This window comes from Malaclemys terrapin, chromosome 2, assembly GCF_027887155.1.
Source record: "Malaclemys terrapin pileata isolate rMalTer1 chromosome 2, rMalTer1.hap1, whole genome shotgun sequence".
In the NCBI taxonomy this organism is placed as follows: Eukaryota; Metazoa; Chordata; order Testudines; family Emydidae; genus Malaclemys; species Malaclemys terrapin.
Window position 1 is genome coordinate 286,821,322 of NC_071506.1, and position 17,394 is coordinate 286,838,715.

The 17,394-nt window shown below is 53.7% G+C and overlaps 1 protein-coding gene across 1 annotated transcript in view; it reads left to right on the forward strand.

The window, feature by feature from the left end:
• Window positions 1–17,394, forward strand: part of NOS3 (nitric oxide synthase 3) — a 90,589-nt gene that overhangs the window by 67,773 nt on the left and 5,422 nt on the right. The window contains exons 14-21 of the mRNA XM_054016841.1: window positions 93–160; window positions 521–637; window positions 10,411–10,585; window positions 11,024–11,156; window positions 12,266–12,344; window positions 12,451–12,638; window positions 13,199–13,380; window positions 13,928–14,138. Coding sequence (XP_053872816.1) covers window positions 93–160; window positions 521–637; window positions 10,411–10,585; window positions 11,024–11,156; window positions 12,266–12,344; window positions 12,451–12,638; window positions 13,199–13,380; window positions 13,928–14,138 — 1,153 coding nt within the window. The remainder of the gene's footprint in view (window positions 1–92; window positions 161–520; window positions 638–10,410; window positions 10,586–11,023; window positions 11,157–12,265; window positions 12,345–12,450; window positions 12,639–13,198; window positions 13,381–13,927; window positions 14,139–17,394) is intronic.

The following is a 17,394-nucleotide window of genomic DNA, read 5'->3' on the forward strand; positions in this document are numbered from 1 at the left end:
GGCTGGGGGTGCCCGGGGATCGGTGCCCAGGGGAGCAGCACTAGGGGGCCGGAGGGTACCCGCCCAGGCCCCTGACCCCTCTCTCTTGGCAGAGCTTTGCCAAGGCACTGATGGAGATGTCCTGCCCCTATGTCAGCTCCACGCAGCCCGAGCAACAAAAGTGAGTGATTCCCGCGGGTAAGGGGCAGCTCTGGGCCCGCGCTGAAGCCCCCCTGTGCCCGGGGCTGTGGGGTTAGTGAGGTCCCTGGGCTGGCCGGGGTCACTGCACCCGGGGCAAGGCTGCGGGTGGCACGTTCCAAACCTTGGCTTGGGGAATGCCTGGGACATGCCCCCATCACACCAGCGCCCCTGAGGGGGGAAAAGGCCCCCGGGGGTTGGATCGGAGCTGGTGCCCCCTAGAAGGGAAAGGCCCCAATCCCAGTCCCCGCCCACCGTGCCAGCCGGCCCCCGCTCTGGGGCCGGAAAGAGGGGCCCAGCGGTGCCCTGCCAAGCCTGGGGCTCACTGCGCATTCTCCCCTAGGAGCTACAAGATCCGGTTCAACAGCGTCTCGCAGAGCGACGGGCTCGTGGCCTCATGGAAGAAGAAGCGGAAACAGTCGAGCAACACGGACAGCGCCGGGGCCCTGGGCACGCTCCGGTAGGGGCGCTAGGATACCTGGGAGCCAGCCCAGCTCTGCCCCTTTTAGCGATTGGCTCTGGCTGCGTTTCCTTGTCTGTTGGGTGTGGGGAGAGACAGACTCGCCCCTTGTCATGGAGCTGCAGGGTCTGGGCTGTGCCTGGCCTGTCGGCAGGCTCCAGGGCGTGACCCCTTGGCAGGCTGGGCCCAGGGACCCTCTGACGGTGCTGCCCGTGGGAGCCAGCTGAGGTCACTCAATGAGGGTGAACTGCAAAGAGAACGGGGCAGACAAACCCCAAACGCTGGTGGATATTCCAATACTTAGATTTACCAACCAGCACAAAACAGCTTCTATAGTACCTCACTGGTTATTCAGAAGTCCAAACAACGCAGTTCCCTTAAAGTACCCAGCCTCAGGCCTCCGTCCAGACACACCTGTCAGATATGATGATGATTACTGAAAATCTTATCTCATCATATAGAAGAAAAGGTTCTTCCAACCCCAAAGGATCAGCCACATACCCAGGTCCAATTATAACTTAGATCGTACCCAAAATACACGCTTATAGACAATTTGTATTAACTAAACTAAAATTTATTAAAAAAGAAAAGCGAGAGAGTGTTGGTTAAAAGATCAATATACAGACAGACTTGAATTCAGTTCTTGAGGTTCAGATACATAGCAGAGATGAGCTTGTAGTTGACAAAAGTCCTTTTAGAAATAGTCCGGAGGTTATAGTCCAATGTCCATATTCGGGGTGACTCCAGTGACTCAATCCTTGTGGCTTAAGGTTCCCCCTCTTGAAACCCAAAGCAGGTCTGAGATGAAGCAGGATCGTGTCCCAGGGTCTTATACATTTCCTGCAGCCTTTCGGCCTGAGAAAACAATAGGCTTAACTTTCCTTCTCCCAAACATCATGGCAATTAGCGTAGCGTAATTTATCCATTAAACAGTTCAGATACAGGTTACCACAACCTTCAAAGAGACAGAGACAATAATACCATTGCACTCAAGTATCTTCCTAAATGTTAATATTCCTTTTTTGATCTTTGAATCAAAGCTATAGCAATAGACAAAACTTGTTTGCTGCATCACAAGCCCTGAGCAAACATCTCCCCTTCTACCTCTAACAATGCAGACTTGCATTTCAAAGCTCTGTTCATTTACAGATCTTCCTAACCAGTCTCTAAAGTTCGGCCATGGGTTAGGTCAGTCTGTGAGTTAATTAACTCTTTCTGGCCCTGTCACCTTTCAATGAAATTATATTACACTCAACGTCACACCCCCAATGCAAAATGGATGCAGGAAGGGATGACACAAACATCACTGACTACATCCCAAGAGCTCCCCATCCTGGGTTCTGTCTCACTACAGCTTGTACTGGGTTAGAAGCCGTATCAGTGTATAACAGAAATGGTTCACCCAACTCATGTTCAATAACATGATTGAATCTCTTTACAAACTCAAGGTAAAACTTGGTTAGAACGACAGTGGATTGGATCTGCTCTTGCAGCATGGTTCCTGTATGTCTCATTTCAGAGTAACAGCCGTGTTAGTCTGTATCCGCAAAAAGAAGAACAGGAGTACTTGTGGCACCTTAGAGACTAACACATTTATTAGAGCATAAGCTTTCGTGGACTACAGCCCACTCTATGCATCCGAAGAAGTGGGCTGTAGTCCACGAAAGCTTATGCTCTAATAAATTTGTTAGTCTCTAAGGTGCCACAAGTACTCCTGTTCTTCTTTTTGTATGTCTCATGTGATCTTGCCAAAAGCTAAAGAACGTAGCTGCTTTATCCAGACAAGCTCTGGTAAATGTTTGGAACCCAATTAACATCAAGTTAATGTAGTGTGACAGACCCAGACCAGTGGGGTACAAGAGTCTGGTAGAGGGCAAATATACTGGTCACTGGATGAGTAGTTTTCTGTTCCCTGAGTGACCAGAGCAGGGGCTGCACTAGAGTAATCAGGAACCTGCTAGAACCAGTTAAGGCAGGCAGGCTAATTAGGACACCTTCCTTATTCTCACCACAGGACCTTCCTCCTGGTGTCTGATAACACTTGTGCTCCTCAGTCCTCCAGCAGCACACCCTCTCACTCTCAGTTCCTTGCACCTCTTGCTCCCAGCTCCTCACACTCGCACCACAAACTGAAGTGAGCTCCTTTTAAAACCCAGGTGCCCTGATTAGCCTGCCTTAATTGATTCTAGCAGCTTCTTCTTAATTGGCTCCAGCCATGGGGAAGTAGCCCAGGGAGTTGTAGCTGTCATGCAGCTGTTACAGGAGGCCCTATAGACTAGGGTTACCATATTTTGTGCCTCCAAATGGAGGACACTCCACCGCCCCCAGCCCCGCCCACACCCCCCCGCCCCAACCCCGCCCCCTCCCCAAAGTCTCCGCCCCCTCCCCTGCTTCCCGCGAATATTTGATTCGCGGGAAGCCTGAAGCAGGTAAGGGGGGGTGTGGGGGGAGGAGGCGCGGCCCAGGCTGGCCCCCGGCAGCTCCAGCCTGGGTTGGCTGGGGCCCTGGGGTGCCGGCCCCGGCCGACCAGCCCCAGCCCGCCCAGCACTGCCGGCCCCCGGCGGCCCGGCGCACCCCCCGGCTCCCAGCCCGGCTCCCGGCTCCCCGCCCCGCGGGCTCGGCTCCCCGGCTCCCGGCCCGGCTCCCGGCTCCCCGCCCCGCGGGCCCGGCTCCCGGCCCCGCGGGCTCGGCTCCCCAGCTCCCCAGACCCCGGCTGACCGGCTCCCCGGACCCTGGCCCCCCGCCCGGCCCCGCGCCCGGCCTGGCACTGTGACCCTGGCCCGGCACTGCGCCACTGGTTCCCGGCCCGGCACCATGCCCCCGGCCCCGCACCGGCGCCGGCCCCAGCCGAGCACCTCCGAGCCCTCCCGATTTTCCCGGACATGCCCGGCTTTTGGGGATTTCCCCCCGGACGGGGATTTGAGCCCCCAAAAGCCGGACATGTCCGGGAAAATCCGGACATATGGTAACCCTACTATAGACAGCTGCAGTCCACAGGGCCCTGGGCTGGAACCCGGAGTAGAGGGTGGGCCTGGGTTCCCCCAAACCTCCCAGCTGACCTGGACTGTGGGTTCTTCCAGAGGGGAAGGTCTCTAGGCTGTTCCCCAACCCACATGGTGAATCTCTGAAGCAAGAAAATCTGCCAATAAGTGCAGGACCCACCAAGATAGAGGAGTTTCAGAGTAACAGCCGTGTTAGTCTGTATCCGCAAAAAGAACAGGAGTACTTGTGGCACCTTAGAGACTAACAAATTTATTAGAGCATAAGCTTTCGTGGGCTACAGCCCACTTCTTCAGATGCATATAGATAGAGGAGGAACTTTGTCACAGTAGATATTAATGTTGTCCATAGTATGGGAATCTTGGCATTTAGCCATGAAAGCAATATGGTAGTGTGCCTCAGTTTCCCTTTTCATACAGCACATCAAGTCTGGAATCTCCTGTGAAAAGTTTCAATACTGTTTACAGACATTAACAGTGCAACATTAGCATTACAAGGCCTTTTAACATAAGGTGTGTTCTTATGTATCACTTTCAGAATGTTCAAGGGATTTTCCAAAAGATTAGGCACATTGTACATTTTTACAAATCTTGGTAATGGCAAAATATTAGTTACAAAAATTCCCATTAGCAATAACAAATTTATTGCAAGTGTCCATCTACAATCATTTTTGTCATGCCACACCTTTGGCTCAATACCATTGGGGTTTGGGCCTTTTAGGGTTACCCTGTGGCTTCCCTTTGCAAAATCAAGTTCTCTTTTTCCTGTTTATCCTGAAGGATCAAACCCTGATTCTTCTTGCTTAACAGAATCCACTGGCTGATGGGGTGGGCTCTCTGTGCTAACAGCTATTAGCAAGTCTTTCTTCTCCCTGCCAGCCAGGTAATTTGCATCAACACATATGCTAGCTTTTAAATTTCCAGCTGCTACCAATTCCAAAGCTGGACTCTGTCTTAGGGTATGTCTTCACTACCTGCCGTATCAGTGGGTAGCAATCGATTTATCCGGGATCGATATATCGCGTCTTGTTAAGACGCAATATCGATCCCCGAACGTGCTCACCGTCGACTCCGGAACTCCACCTGAGCGAGTGGCGGTAGCGCAGTCGACGGGGGAGCCGTGGCCGTCGATCCCGCGCTGTGTGGACCCCAGGTAATTCGATCCAAGGTACTTTGACTGCAGCTACGCTATTTGCGTAGCTGAAGTTACGTATCTTGGACTGATTTCCCCCTCCCCAGTGTAGACCAGCCCTTACAGATACCACACAAATCCAAAGAGTCTGAGGGTGAGAGTTTGCTTGCTCTCCCCTGCATCCTCAAGCATTTAGCCATAAAACTGTTCTGCTCTGACACACCAGTAACCAAATCTGTCCTCAGACCCTGAAGCACAGACTGCTCACTTACAGAATCAGCATGGAGACAGTCCTGTCCCAACACCATTGTCTTCCCAACAAGCTGGCCACACACAGCCACTTGGTCATAGGGCTGCTCCACTTTCTTAACAGCTTTTACTCCATCTGAGACCTTCTCAAAGCTACCCACACTGGATCTTTCAAAGGGAAAGTCAGTGGATCCATTCAACACAGAACATTTCTGGCTGTTAGGAACTGAAACTTCCTTGGTTAAGTATCAGAGGGGAGCCGTGTTAGTCTGGATCTGTAAAAAGCAACAGAGAGTCCTGTGGCACCTTTAAGACTAACAGATGTATTGGAGCATAAGCTTTCGTTGGTGAATACCCACTTCATCAGACGTCACCCACGAAAGCTTATGCTCCAATACATCTGTTAGTCTTAAAGGTGCCACAGGACCCTTTGTTGCTCTTTCCTTGATTAAATCACTTTCATCCCCTTTAGCTGTAGCAAACTGATTACCATGAGGATCTTTTTCCGGAGGAGCTTTTCTAAGCACCAATTCACCCCTCAGAGAAATTCTCCCCTTACCCTCTTCACCTAGGGCTTGCTCTAAAGGAACACTTTCCTGAGCAACAACAGACTCTGTCTGGGTCTTACTTTCATCCAGGATCACCTTTGGCCCAGCAGGTGGATTTCCACACAACACCCTTTCAGGCAAACCCATAGACTCACTAGATGAAAGGTCAGAAGTATTTTCCTTCCCTTTGCCACACACAAGTTCAGAAATCTTTTCCTTCTTGCTATAAGTTTCCAAACGGTCAGTAGGTAACACAACCAAATCACCTTTCTGCTCTCCTTGTGCCCTGGCTAAGGTAGTACCCTGATCAGACAGAGTTGTTACACCCTTCTCCAACCACACATTAGCAACAGGCAAAATACAAGCACCAGAATTGTCTGGTCTCTGGGATTTTGCCGTGACACTAACTGGATGCAACTTAGTTCCAGTGCCATTCTCCCCAGCAGACACAGACTTAGGACCATTCCCCTCCTGGGCTTTAGTTGAATCCAGAACCAACTCTGAGACAACTGCACTATTCTCAACCATCACAGGCTGAAAGGCACCTTCTGTCTGCTCCACAGACAAAGAAGAGCTGGAGACACATTTTCCTTTACCAGACACACAGTTTGGGATTTCATTTCCCTTGTCCCAGCACACAGGGCTGTTCACAGACAACTGCTTGGAGACCAAGGTAGCTTCCTCCATAGGCAAGTCAATACCCCTGACAGACACAGGCCCATTCCCTTCACTGTCACTGTTCTCCACACAGGTAACAGGTAAGGGATAGGGACACTCACCTTCCACTATCCCTGCCTTCCCAAACTGCTGACTAGACAAAGCCATCAGCTCACCAGGCTGCCTAGGCCCATTCAAACGCTTGTTCTCTCCCTTGTCCCAGCACACAGGGCTGCTCAGACAAATACTGGGAGAGTCGGGCAGCTTCCTTACCAGGCACACGGCCATTCCCAACAGACAAACTGCTGCTCTTCCCACTACACTGAGCTGCCTCCAGCAAATCAGTGTTACCCTTTTCAGGTTCCCTTTTACAAGCTGTACTAGCCAACAATCCATCACCCATCCAAAATCCACCCTTTCCTTCCTCAGTTAGGGCTTCCACCTGACCATCCACTTTAATCTGCTCCAGAGAAACATTGTCCTGACCAATGAGACCTTTCTGCTCTTTATCTAATTCCAGATTCACTTCTGAGACATTGGACAGACATTCCGACACTTCATTCACAGCTCTTTTCCTCAGCTCAGACAAAGCTTTGGAGAAACCCTCCCCAGGCAAATCATTGCCCGTAACAGACACAGGCTGAAGATCATTCCTGTCCTGTGACTGGCTACCTGGACTGAACAGAGCTTTAACATCTTCCCCAATCAAAAGATCCTTAGGCAATAACTTCCTTACACCAGCTATAACCTCATGCTTAGCACCATTCCATTCAAGGTGGATTCTGGCTAAAGGCACACGGACAGTAAACTCATAGACTACAACATTCACACTCTGATTTGGTAAATAATCTTCCTCTCTGACAAGATCTGCTTTAACCAGAGTGATGTTAGAAGCCATCATTTGCCCTAAACAGCTTTTACCATTGACTTTTACATTCTCTCGGAATTGTTCACTACCACTCCCATACAGAGCATTGGCACAAGTTGTGGGGTCACCTTCTACTGAACTCACAGTAACAGCATTTACATAAAAGGTGGCAGTGTTGGGGTACATTTGGTTACACCCAGACAACTGCTCAGAGTTATACAACATACCAACATTGCTATAAACTGGACATTCAAGAGGATACAGTTTCTGCTTTTCTTCCCTTGCTTTTTTGACCTGGAGCTGAAGTCTGGCAGTTTCTTGTCGCATCTGGGGAACGCTCTCCTCAGCAGCCGGCAGCTCCAGACGCCCCTTACGAGCTCCTTCTTCTCTCTCATCAGCCTCCTTCTTTCTTTGATCGGCTTCTTTCTTCCTCTCAGCAGCTTCTCTTTCTAATTCAGCTATTTTTTGCTTTTCCAGCAATCCAAGAGCTGCTCGTTTCTGTTCATGCTCCAGTTGCAGTTTATTTGCTGCCTTTTTCATTCCAATGGCTTCTGCAGCGTCTGTAGCCTCAGGGAAGGGCTGTGCTCCTGCCCCTGATCACTGGCCATTAACATCTCTCAGTTCTTGATTTGTAGCTTTCTTTCTAAAGCTTATCCTCTTTTCTGAACACAAATTTTCCAGGGCTTTTTTGCCAAGACCCTCATCTGCTCTTTGCTCAGCCATTGCAGCAGCTCCTTAACCCACAAAACTCCCAATCCCAAAATTCAGATTTGGATAGCGCGGGGTTCTGACCCAAAGCCTAATTCACCTGGTTCTGTGGATCCTTGCACGACTACGCCACTGTGACGGTGCTGCCCGTGGGAGCCAGCTGAGGTCACTCAATCAGGGTGAACTGCAAACAGAACGGGGCAGACAAACCCCAAACGCTGGTGGATCTTCCAATACTTAGATTTACCAACCAGCCCAAAACAGCTTCTGTAGTACCTCACTGGTTACTCAGACGTCCAAACAATGCAGTTCCCTTAAAGTGCCCGGCCTCAGGCCTCCGTCCAGACACACCTGTCAGATATGATGATGGTTACTGAAAATCTTATCTCATCATCTTTGAGACTAACAGAAGTACTGGGAGCATAAGCTTTCGTGGGTAAGAACCTCACTTCTTCAGATGCAAGTAAGCATCTCTTACTTGCATCTGAAGAAGTGAGGTTCTTACCCACGAAAGCTTATGCTCCCAGTACTTCTGTTAGTCTCAAAGGTGCCACAGGACCCTCTGTTACTTTTTACAGATTCAGACTAACACGGCTACCCCTCTGATACTTATCTCATCATATAGAAGAAAAGGTTCTTCCAACCCCAAAGGATCAGCCACACACCCAGGTCCAATTATAACTTAGATCTGACCCAAAATACACACTATAGCCAATTCTTATTCAGTAAACTAAAATTTATTAAAAAAGAAAAGAGAGAGTGTGTTGGTTAAAAGATCAATATACAGACAGACTTGAATTCAATTCTTAAGGTTCAGATACATAGCAGAGATGAGCTTGTAGTTGCCAAAAGTCCTTTTAGAAATAGTCCATAGGTTATAGTTCAATGTCCATATTCAGGGTGACTCCAGTCAATGACTGGGGATCTCAATCCTTGTGGCTTAAGGTTTCCCCCTCTTGAAACCCAAAGCAGATCTGAGATGAAGCAGGATCGTGTCCCAGGGTTCTTATACATTTCCAGCAGCCTTTTGGCCTGAGAAAACAATAGGCTTAACTCTCCTTCTCCCAAACATCCTGGCAATTAGCACAGGGTCATTTATCCATTAAACAGTTCAGATCCAGGTTACCACAACCTTCAAAGAGACGTATAGACAATAATACCATTGCACTCAAGTATCATCATAAATGTTAATATTCCTTTTTTGATCTTTGAATTAAAGCTATAGCAATAGACAAGACTTGTTTGCTTACATCACAAGCCCTGAGCAAACATCTCCCCTTCTACCTCTAACAATGCAGACTTGCATTTCAAAGCTCTATTCATTTACGTATCTTCCTAACCAGTCTCTAAAGTTCGGCCATGGGTCACGTCAGTCTGTGAGTTAATTAACTCTTTCTGACCCTGTCACCTTTCAATGAGATATTATATTAGACCCCCAGTTCCCTAGGGACCCCACTGTGGCCTCCACACTCCAAGGCTGGGCCTTTGCCCCAGCGCCCCGTCTCTCCGTGCTCCCACCAGCGAGGCCTGTGGAAGGCCGTGCTGGGCCCTGCCGGGGGCAATGCTCCCGGGAGCGTTCACCGCCACGCAGGCCGCCTGTGCCAACCGGGATCCGTCGACTTGTCGCGAGGCCAGTCTGACGGGCCGAGGTCAGCGCAGCAAGGCAGGAGTGCAGCTGCGGGCCAGTACCCGCCGGGCCAGCCGAACGGTGCCAGCTCCAGCCCCAGCTCCCTCCTCCTACCCATCTGCTGGAGGTTTCCTGCTGCCAGGCACGGCTGGTTCGGGCCTTGGCGTCTCTGTGTTGCGGGATGTGCTGTGGAGCCGGGGTCAGTTTCAGCCGGTGCATGACGCTGTTCGCTCCACCCCCCCGTCGGGAGCCCCCAATCCCCTGCCGCCTACGCTGGGTCCCCAGGAGACTCAACCCTTCAGTCACAGTGCAAAGTGCAGAAGGAAACTGAGGCACGTGCAGGTGTCATACAGATATCACCCAACTCCTCCTTTGGCCCCCTCCGCCCATGTCCCCAGCTCAGCTCCAAGCGCAGCATTAACCCTTCTGCCCCCACTGGAGAGCAATGACAAGTCCAGGGGAAACTGAGTCAGACATAAGCTTCATAAAAAGGTTACCGAAAATTCCCTTTGGCACTCGGGGAAGGCAGTGAGGGCCAGGAAACACCCCCTGGGTGAGGGCAGCAGGTGGGCGATGGGAGTGGGAAAGTCACACTTGGGCCAGGGGGCATCTGGTGAGACCCCTCCCCCCACTCTCAGTGCCTCCCCAAGAGCCCTGGCGCCCCCTGCTCTCCTGGGGGCAGAGGCAGCCCCAGCCAGCGCCCCCTTTGCCGATGCCTCTTAGAGCAGGAGGGCACCCTGGTCTATCTGCAATCCCAGCCCTGTGCCCCCCAGCGCTGCCAGTGCCCCTCACTCCGACCCGCAGCCCCTGCCAGCCCAGCCCTGGGCTCCCCCCGTCCTGCAGAGTGTCCCCTGGGCTGGTGGGAAGTGACTGGGTGACCTGTATGTTCCCACTCGGCCCTGGGGTCCCTCTCTTGGTGGGGCTGGAGCGGGGGTCGGAGCAAAACACCAGCAGGGCCTCAGCTGCTGTCCCCTGTGCCCCCCAGGTTCTCGGTCTTCGGGCTGGGCTCCCGGGCCTACCCCCACTTCTGTGCCTTCGCCCACGCGGTGGACACGCGGCTGGAGGAGCTGGGGGGCGAGCGCATCCTGGCCATGGGGGAGGGCGACGAGCTGTGTGCCCAGGAGGAGGCCTTCCGCACCTGGGCCAAACACGTCTTTCAGGTGAGCGGGGCGGGGCAGGCGTGAGGGGGAGGGGCTGGGTGCAGGGGGCATGGGGCTGGAAGGGCAGATGGGAATTGGGGTGCAGGGGAGGAGCTGGGCAGAGGGGGAATGGGGTGCAGAGGGAGGGGCTGGTTGCAGGGGAAGTTGTGGTGCACAGGGGGACTGGTGCACACAGGAGGGGAAGGGCAGGCTCGGGAGTGGAAGATTGGGGTTCTGGGAGATGAGGGTGGCACAGGACCAGGAGGGGTGGGGAAGGGTACCAGGATCTCCTCCCCCCACTGTAGAAGGAAAGGCGCCCCCTTGCTGTGCACTCGGCTCAGGTCCTGCTGGCAGCCAGCTGCCCCCAGAGGTGGTACTGGGGTTCTGGGCCCCCCACAGCAGGGCCTGGGGGTTGTTACATCAGAGATCTGGGCTCCCAGTGACACCCCCCACCCCCAGGCCGCCTGCGACACCTTCTGCGTTGGGGACGACGCCGAGGAGGCTGCCAGGGAGATTTTCACCACGCGACAAAGCTGGAAGCGCCAGAAATACCAGCTGAGCGTCCGTGACAACCCCCCGGACACACTGACAGGTAACCGCCGGCCAGTCCCCCCGCACCCTGCAGGGGGCGCTAGCTTGGGGGGCCAGTCACCAGCTGGACGTGACCCCCCGTGCGACGGTGTAGTCACAAGGGCCCGTGCGATGCTGGCTGCAGGACCTGGGCAATCTCCTGCAAGGACAGGGAGGTGCTTTTCCCTCGGACTGGCCCTGGGGCGACCGGGTAGCCGGGTCCAGCCCTGGGGCCACATATCCAGAGGGAGGTTGGCGTAGAGAGCGATTGAGGGGCTGGGGACCCGCCAGTACCAGACCCCGGGAAGGGAGCTTGTCTGGTTAACGTCTCCCAGCCACGCTTTGGGGTGAGGGGATCAGTGTGTGAGGGCCTGGCTCAGCGCTGCTGGAAGGTCTCTGTGGAGCAGCTCTGTCCCTCCAGCCCGTGTAACTCACCCAGCGAGCGCAGAGGCAAGGCCAGGGGAGACCTAGCGCTGTGCACACCGGTGCAGCTGTCGGGGACACATCACTCGGGGGGGAGGAGGGGGGTCACGCCCCAGCCGACCACAGTGCTTGTGCGGACGTGGCCGGGACGCCCACGCGGGGCATAGATCCAGCACCGGCTCCACGCTGGAGCAGCGGCTGGTCCAAGAGGAGCCAGTGGCCGGAAGCTGAAGCTAGACAAAGCCGGGCACTGGGGCACGTTGTTAGCACCGAGGGGCATTAGCCACGGGGACGATGGAGCCAGGCTCGGACTGGATTCTCCGTCACCACCGGGCTTCAGGCCGGCTCAGCCGTTTGCTCGAAGCGCGACTCTGGGAGTCGCTGGTCCCTGGCCCGTGTTACGCAGGGTCAGGCCAGCTGGACACGCTGGGGCTGCTGACCTTGGCATCCATGGATCTGAGAGAGGCTGGGGCTGGAGTAGCCGGGAGCCCCCCACCCTACCCCCTGCTGCGAGAGGCCAGGGTGGGAGTAGCCAGGAGCTCCCCACACACACACACCCAGACCCTCTGCTGGGAGAGGCAGAGACTGGAGTCACCAGCAGCCCCCCCACCCCCACCCCCACCAGCCAGCACTCCCACCCCCTCCCCACAGTGCCCCCTGCTGGGGGCTGGCCCCCCACTGACCCCTCTGGCTGTGCTTGGTTGGCAGGTTTATCCCACGTGCACAAGCGCAGGGTGTTTCCCTGCCGTGTCCTTTCCGTGCAGAACCTGCAGAGCAAGGAGTCCAGGTGAGACACACACACACACCCCCGGGCCGCCCTGCCTGGTGCTCGGAGCCCCCCGCCCCTAGCGCTGGGGCCTGCTCTGACGCCTCCCTCCCTCCCTTCCTCCCAGCCGCGCCACCATCCTGGTGCGCCTGGACACGGCCGGGCAGCCGGAGCTGCAGTACCTGCCCGGGGACCACGTGGGCATCTTCCCCGCCAACCGCCCGGAGCTGGTGCAGGAGCTGCTGGAGCGCGTGGAGGACCCGCCCCCTGATGAGGAGCCAGTGGGCGTGGAGTTCCTGGAGACGGCGACCAGTGGTGAGAGGCGAGGGGCTCCTCCCCAGAGCCAGCACTGGGGGCAGGGACCCTGGTGCTAGTTCTGGGGGATCCCATGGGGGGATCCCGGTGCAAGCGCCTGGGGGGATCCATGGGGGGGGGGGAGGAATCCAGCAGTTGGGGCCCCCTCTTGTTCTGACTCTGTGTTGCTCCCTCCAAAACAACTCTGTGGTTGGGCTCGTGGGGGGCCGCCCCCACTGGCAGCAGAGCTCGGGCTCCGTCATGGACCCCCCAGGTCTGGTCTGTGCCCAGCCTGTCACTAGCCCTTGGGAGTGATCCCTTAGCAGGCCAGGCCCAGGGCCCCCAGTTCCCTAGGGCAGCCCCGTGGCCTCCACACTCTGGGACAGGGCCTCGGGCCCCTGCGCCCCATCTCACTCCGTGCTCCTGGCCCTGGGCACACCCCTCCTGCCCCCTGCTGAGCACCTCGGGGTAGCCACAAAAAGTTAAAAGGGAAACTGAGGCATGGCTAGGGTCCTATCCCAGAATACGTGCACTGCATCACAGGGCAGACGTGTCCCCCCCTCCCCCCGGTCTCTCTGCAGGCGGGCGCGCCAGCCCCAAGGCCAGCTGGGTGCCCCTCAGCCGCCTGCCACCCTGCACCCTGCGCCAGGCCCTCACCTTCTTCCTGGACATCACCACCCCGCCCAGCCCCCAGCTCCTGCAGCTGCTGGCCACGCTGGCCGAGGACGGCGCCGAGCGGGAGCAGTTGCAGCGGCTCAGCCAGGTGCGAGGGGCCTCCGGGGGGCGCAGTCTGGGACATCGCCGGGGGAGCAGCATGGGCAATGGCCATGTGCTGGGTGGGGGTGGCCACGGGGGCAGCCAGGTGCCAGGCGCAGCACAGGGGGCGAGAGAGGGTCCGCAGGCTCCCAGCGCTGTGGGTGGGGGTGCGGTTAGCATTGTCGAAGAGGGCCATTGGGGGCAGTGGGAGGTAGTGTTGGGAAGGTGGGGGGCATGGGAGGGGCTGTGGTTGGGGCTCTGGGGGTCCCAGCCCGGCTGCCGTTGGGCTCGGGGGAGGGAGAGTGTGGGGGGTCCCAGCCTGGCTGCCGTTGGGCTCGGGGAGGGAGAATGTGGGGGGCTCGGGGGGTCCCAGCCTGGCTGCCGTTGGGCTCGGGGAGGGAGAGCGTGGGGAGTTCGGGGGGACCCAGCCTGGCTGCCGTTGGGCTCGGGGAGGGAGAGTGTGGGGAGTTCGGGGGGTCCCAGCCTGGCTGCCGTTGGGCTCGGGGAGGGAGAGCATGGGGGGCTTGGTGGGTCCCAGCTGGCTGCTGTTGCAGGACGCCCGGCAATACGAGGAGTGGAAGTGGTTCCGGTATCCCACGCTGGGCCAGGTGCTGGAGCAGTTCCCCTCGCTGGCGCTGCCCGCCTCCCTGCTGCTCACCCAGCTGCCTCTGCTGCAACCGCGTTACTACTCAGTCAGCTCCGCGCCCAGCGCCCACCCCGGCCAGATCCACCTCACCGTGGCCGTGCTGGCCTACCACAGCCAGGGTAAGCGCCCCTCCCCCTTCCCCCCCCCCCCCCAGCCAGGAGCATGACCCCCAGGCAGAGTGAGCAACCTACTGGAACAGCTTCCCCCCAGGGTGTCTCATTGAACTGGGGTATCACTGAGCCCCCCCGACCCACCAGCCTTGCTCCCTTTACATTGTGTTGCTGTGACCAGCCTGTCAAGCCCTGTGCCAGGCTCCAGCACACACACAGATAGGGACACACCCAGCTGCAGTTACATACACACCGGTTCTTTAACCAGCCCCTGCATGGGAAGGCACAGCTAAGGCACCTCCCAGTTCCTAAGGCACGGACCCCGCTCCCAAGTGTAAACCCACAATTATACCGTCTTGCGCTGCCCAGAGATCTGTACAACGTAAGCTCCTGAAAGTTGCCCCCTCCCTCAATGTGGAGAGGAATATACACAGCTTTCTGCCCCAAGTTATGATTCCCACACACTAGTTTTGGACAAAACAAAACCAAGTTTATTAACTACAAAAGATAGATTTTAAGTGACTATAAGGGATAGCAAACAGATCAAAGCAAGTTACCTAGCAAATAAACAAAAACACAATCTAAGCAGAAACCTGGTGGAATGAAGATAATCAATGGGACACAGTAATACCAGGGTACAAAATATATCAAAAGCACAGAACAGGTCGTGCTGGTGGAGGAGTGGCACCACACATGAAAGAAAGCATAGAATCAAAAGAAGTAAAAATTGTCAATGAATCAAACTACCATAGAATCTCTCTGGATAGTAATTCCATGCTCTAATAATAAGAATACAGCAGTAGGGATATATTACCGATCACCTGACCAGGATGGTGATAGTGACTGTGAAATGCTCAGGGAGATTAGAGAGGGCTATTAATATAAAAAATAATAATGGGGGGTTTCAATTATCCCCATATTGACTGGGTACAGGTCACCTCAGGATGGGATGCAGAGAAAAAGTTTCTTGACACCTTAAATGACTGCTTCTTGGAGCAGCTGGTCCTGGAACCCACCAGAGGAGAGGCAATTCTTGATTTAGTCCTAAGTGGAGCACAGGATCAGGTCCCAGAGGTGAATATAGCTGGACCGCTTGGTAATAGTGACCACAATATAATTAAATTTAACATCCCGGTGGCAGGGAAAACACCACAGCAGCCCAACACTGGAGCATTTAATTTCAGAAAGGGGAACTACACAAAAATGAGGAGGTTAAACAGAAATTAAAAGGTCCAGTGCCAAAAGTGAAATCTCTGTAAGCTGTGTGGAAACTTTTTAAAGACACCATAGTAGAGGCTCAACTTAAATGTATCCCCCAATTTAAAAACATCGTAAGAGAACTAAAAAAGAGCCACCGTGGTTAAACAACAAAGTTAAAGAACAGCGAGAGACAAAAAGGCATCTTTTAAATAGTGGAAGTTAAATCCTAGTGAGGAAAATAGAACGGAGCATAAACTCTGGCACATGAAGTGTAAAAATACAATTAGGAAGACCAAAAAAGAATCTGAAAAACAGCTAGTCAAAGACTCAAAAAGTACACCTTTACCTCAATATAACGCTGTAGTCTGTACCAGATGACTGGAGAAGAGCTAATGTGATGCCAATTTTTAAAAAGGGCTCCAGAGGTGATCCCGGCAATTACAGGCCCGTAGAGCAGAATTGTCAGACACATAGATGAACATAATTTGTTGGGGAAGAGTCAACATGGCTTTTGTAAAGGGAAATCATGCCTCACCAATCTACTAGAATTGTTTGAGGGGGTCAACAAGCATGTGGACAAAGGAGATCCAGTGGATATAGTTGTAACGATGCTGGTTCTGGTGGGACCCAACTGAGAGTGTCAATTCAGGACAAATTGCTCAGAGCAGGGCAGTCACAGCCCCAGGCTGGGGTTTCTCCACCTCTAAGGCACCAAATAAGCCAAACCGAGAGGACTTCGGTCTCACCCCACTGGCTAACCACACGTCACACAAGCAATTCCCTCAGACACTCCAGTTTCCCAGTATCATCACCAGTGCCACTCGTTATGGGGACAAATGGTTATGAAAACCAATACCCCAGTAAAAGAAAAAGATTCTCCTGATCCCAAAGGACCAAGCCCCAGACCCAGGTCAATATACAAGTCAGATCTTACCCACAAATCACGCTGTTGCCAGTCCTTTAGAATCTAAAGATTTATTCATAAAAAGAAAGAAATATAGATGAGAGCTAAAATTGGTTACATGCAATCAATGACATACAGTAATGGCAAAGTTCTTGGTTCAGGCTTGCAGCAGCGATGGAATAAACTGCAGGTTCAAATCAAGTCTCTGGAACATCCCCAGCTGGGATGGGTCCTCAGTCCTTTGTTCAGAGCTTCAGTTTGTAGCAAAGTCCCTCCAGAGGTCAGAAGAAGGATTGAAGACAAGATGGAGGAGATGCAGCAGCCTTTTATAGTCTCTTGCCATGTGGTCTCTGATTTCTTTGTTCCAAAGACAAGCTGCCCAGCACATGGCATAGAAATACCTCAGAGTTCTGTCCATAGGCATGTCCATAGGTGTATCTGCCTTCTCTCAATGGGTCAGTTGTGTAGCTGATGGTCTTTAATGGGCCATCAAGCAGGCTAGGCAGAGCTAACACCAAATTGTCTGGGGTGTCACCCAGAAGCACAGCACAAGTTTGAAATACAGACAGTCTAGAGCCAATATTATAACTTTAAATACAAAATTGATACACACATATAGACAGCATAATCATAACCAGCAAACCATAACCTTGTCCTAGACACCCCATTTGACCCCCTTTATACAAGATTTGGTGCCACTACAGGACCTTGATTGCAACAATGATCTATACGGTCCCAGTTTGTGTCAATAACATCACAATAGCATACTTAGATTTTCAGAAAGCCTTTGACAAGGTCCCTCACTAAAGGCTCTTATGCAAAGTAAGCTATCATGGGATAAGAGGGAAGGTGCTCTCATGGATTGGTAATTGGTTAAAAGATAGGAAACAAAGGGTAGGAATAAAAGGTCAGTTTTCAGAATGGAGAGAGGTAAATAGTGGTGTCCCCCAAGGCTCTGTACTGGGACCAGGGCTGTTCAACATATTCATAAATGATCTGGAAAAAGGGGTAAACAGTGAGGTGGCAAAATTTGCAGATGAAACAAAACTACTTAAGATAGTCCCAGGCAGACTGTGAAGAGCTACAAGGGGATCTCACAAAACTGGGGGACTGGGTAACAAAATGGCAGATGAAAGTCAATGCTGATAAATGCAAATAATG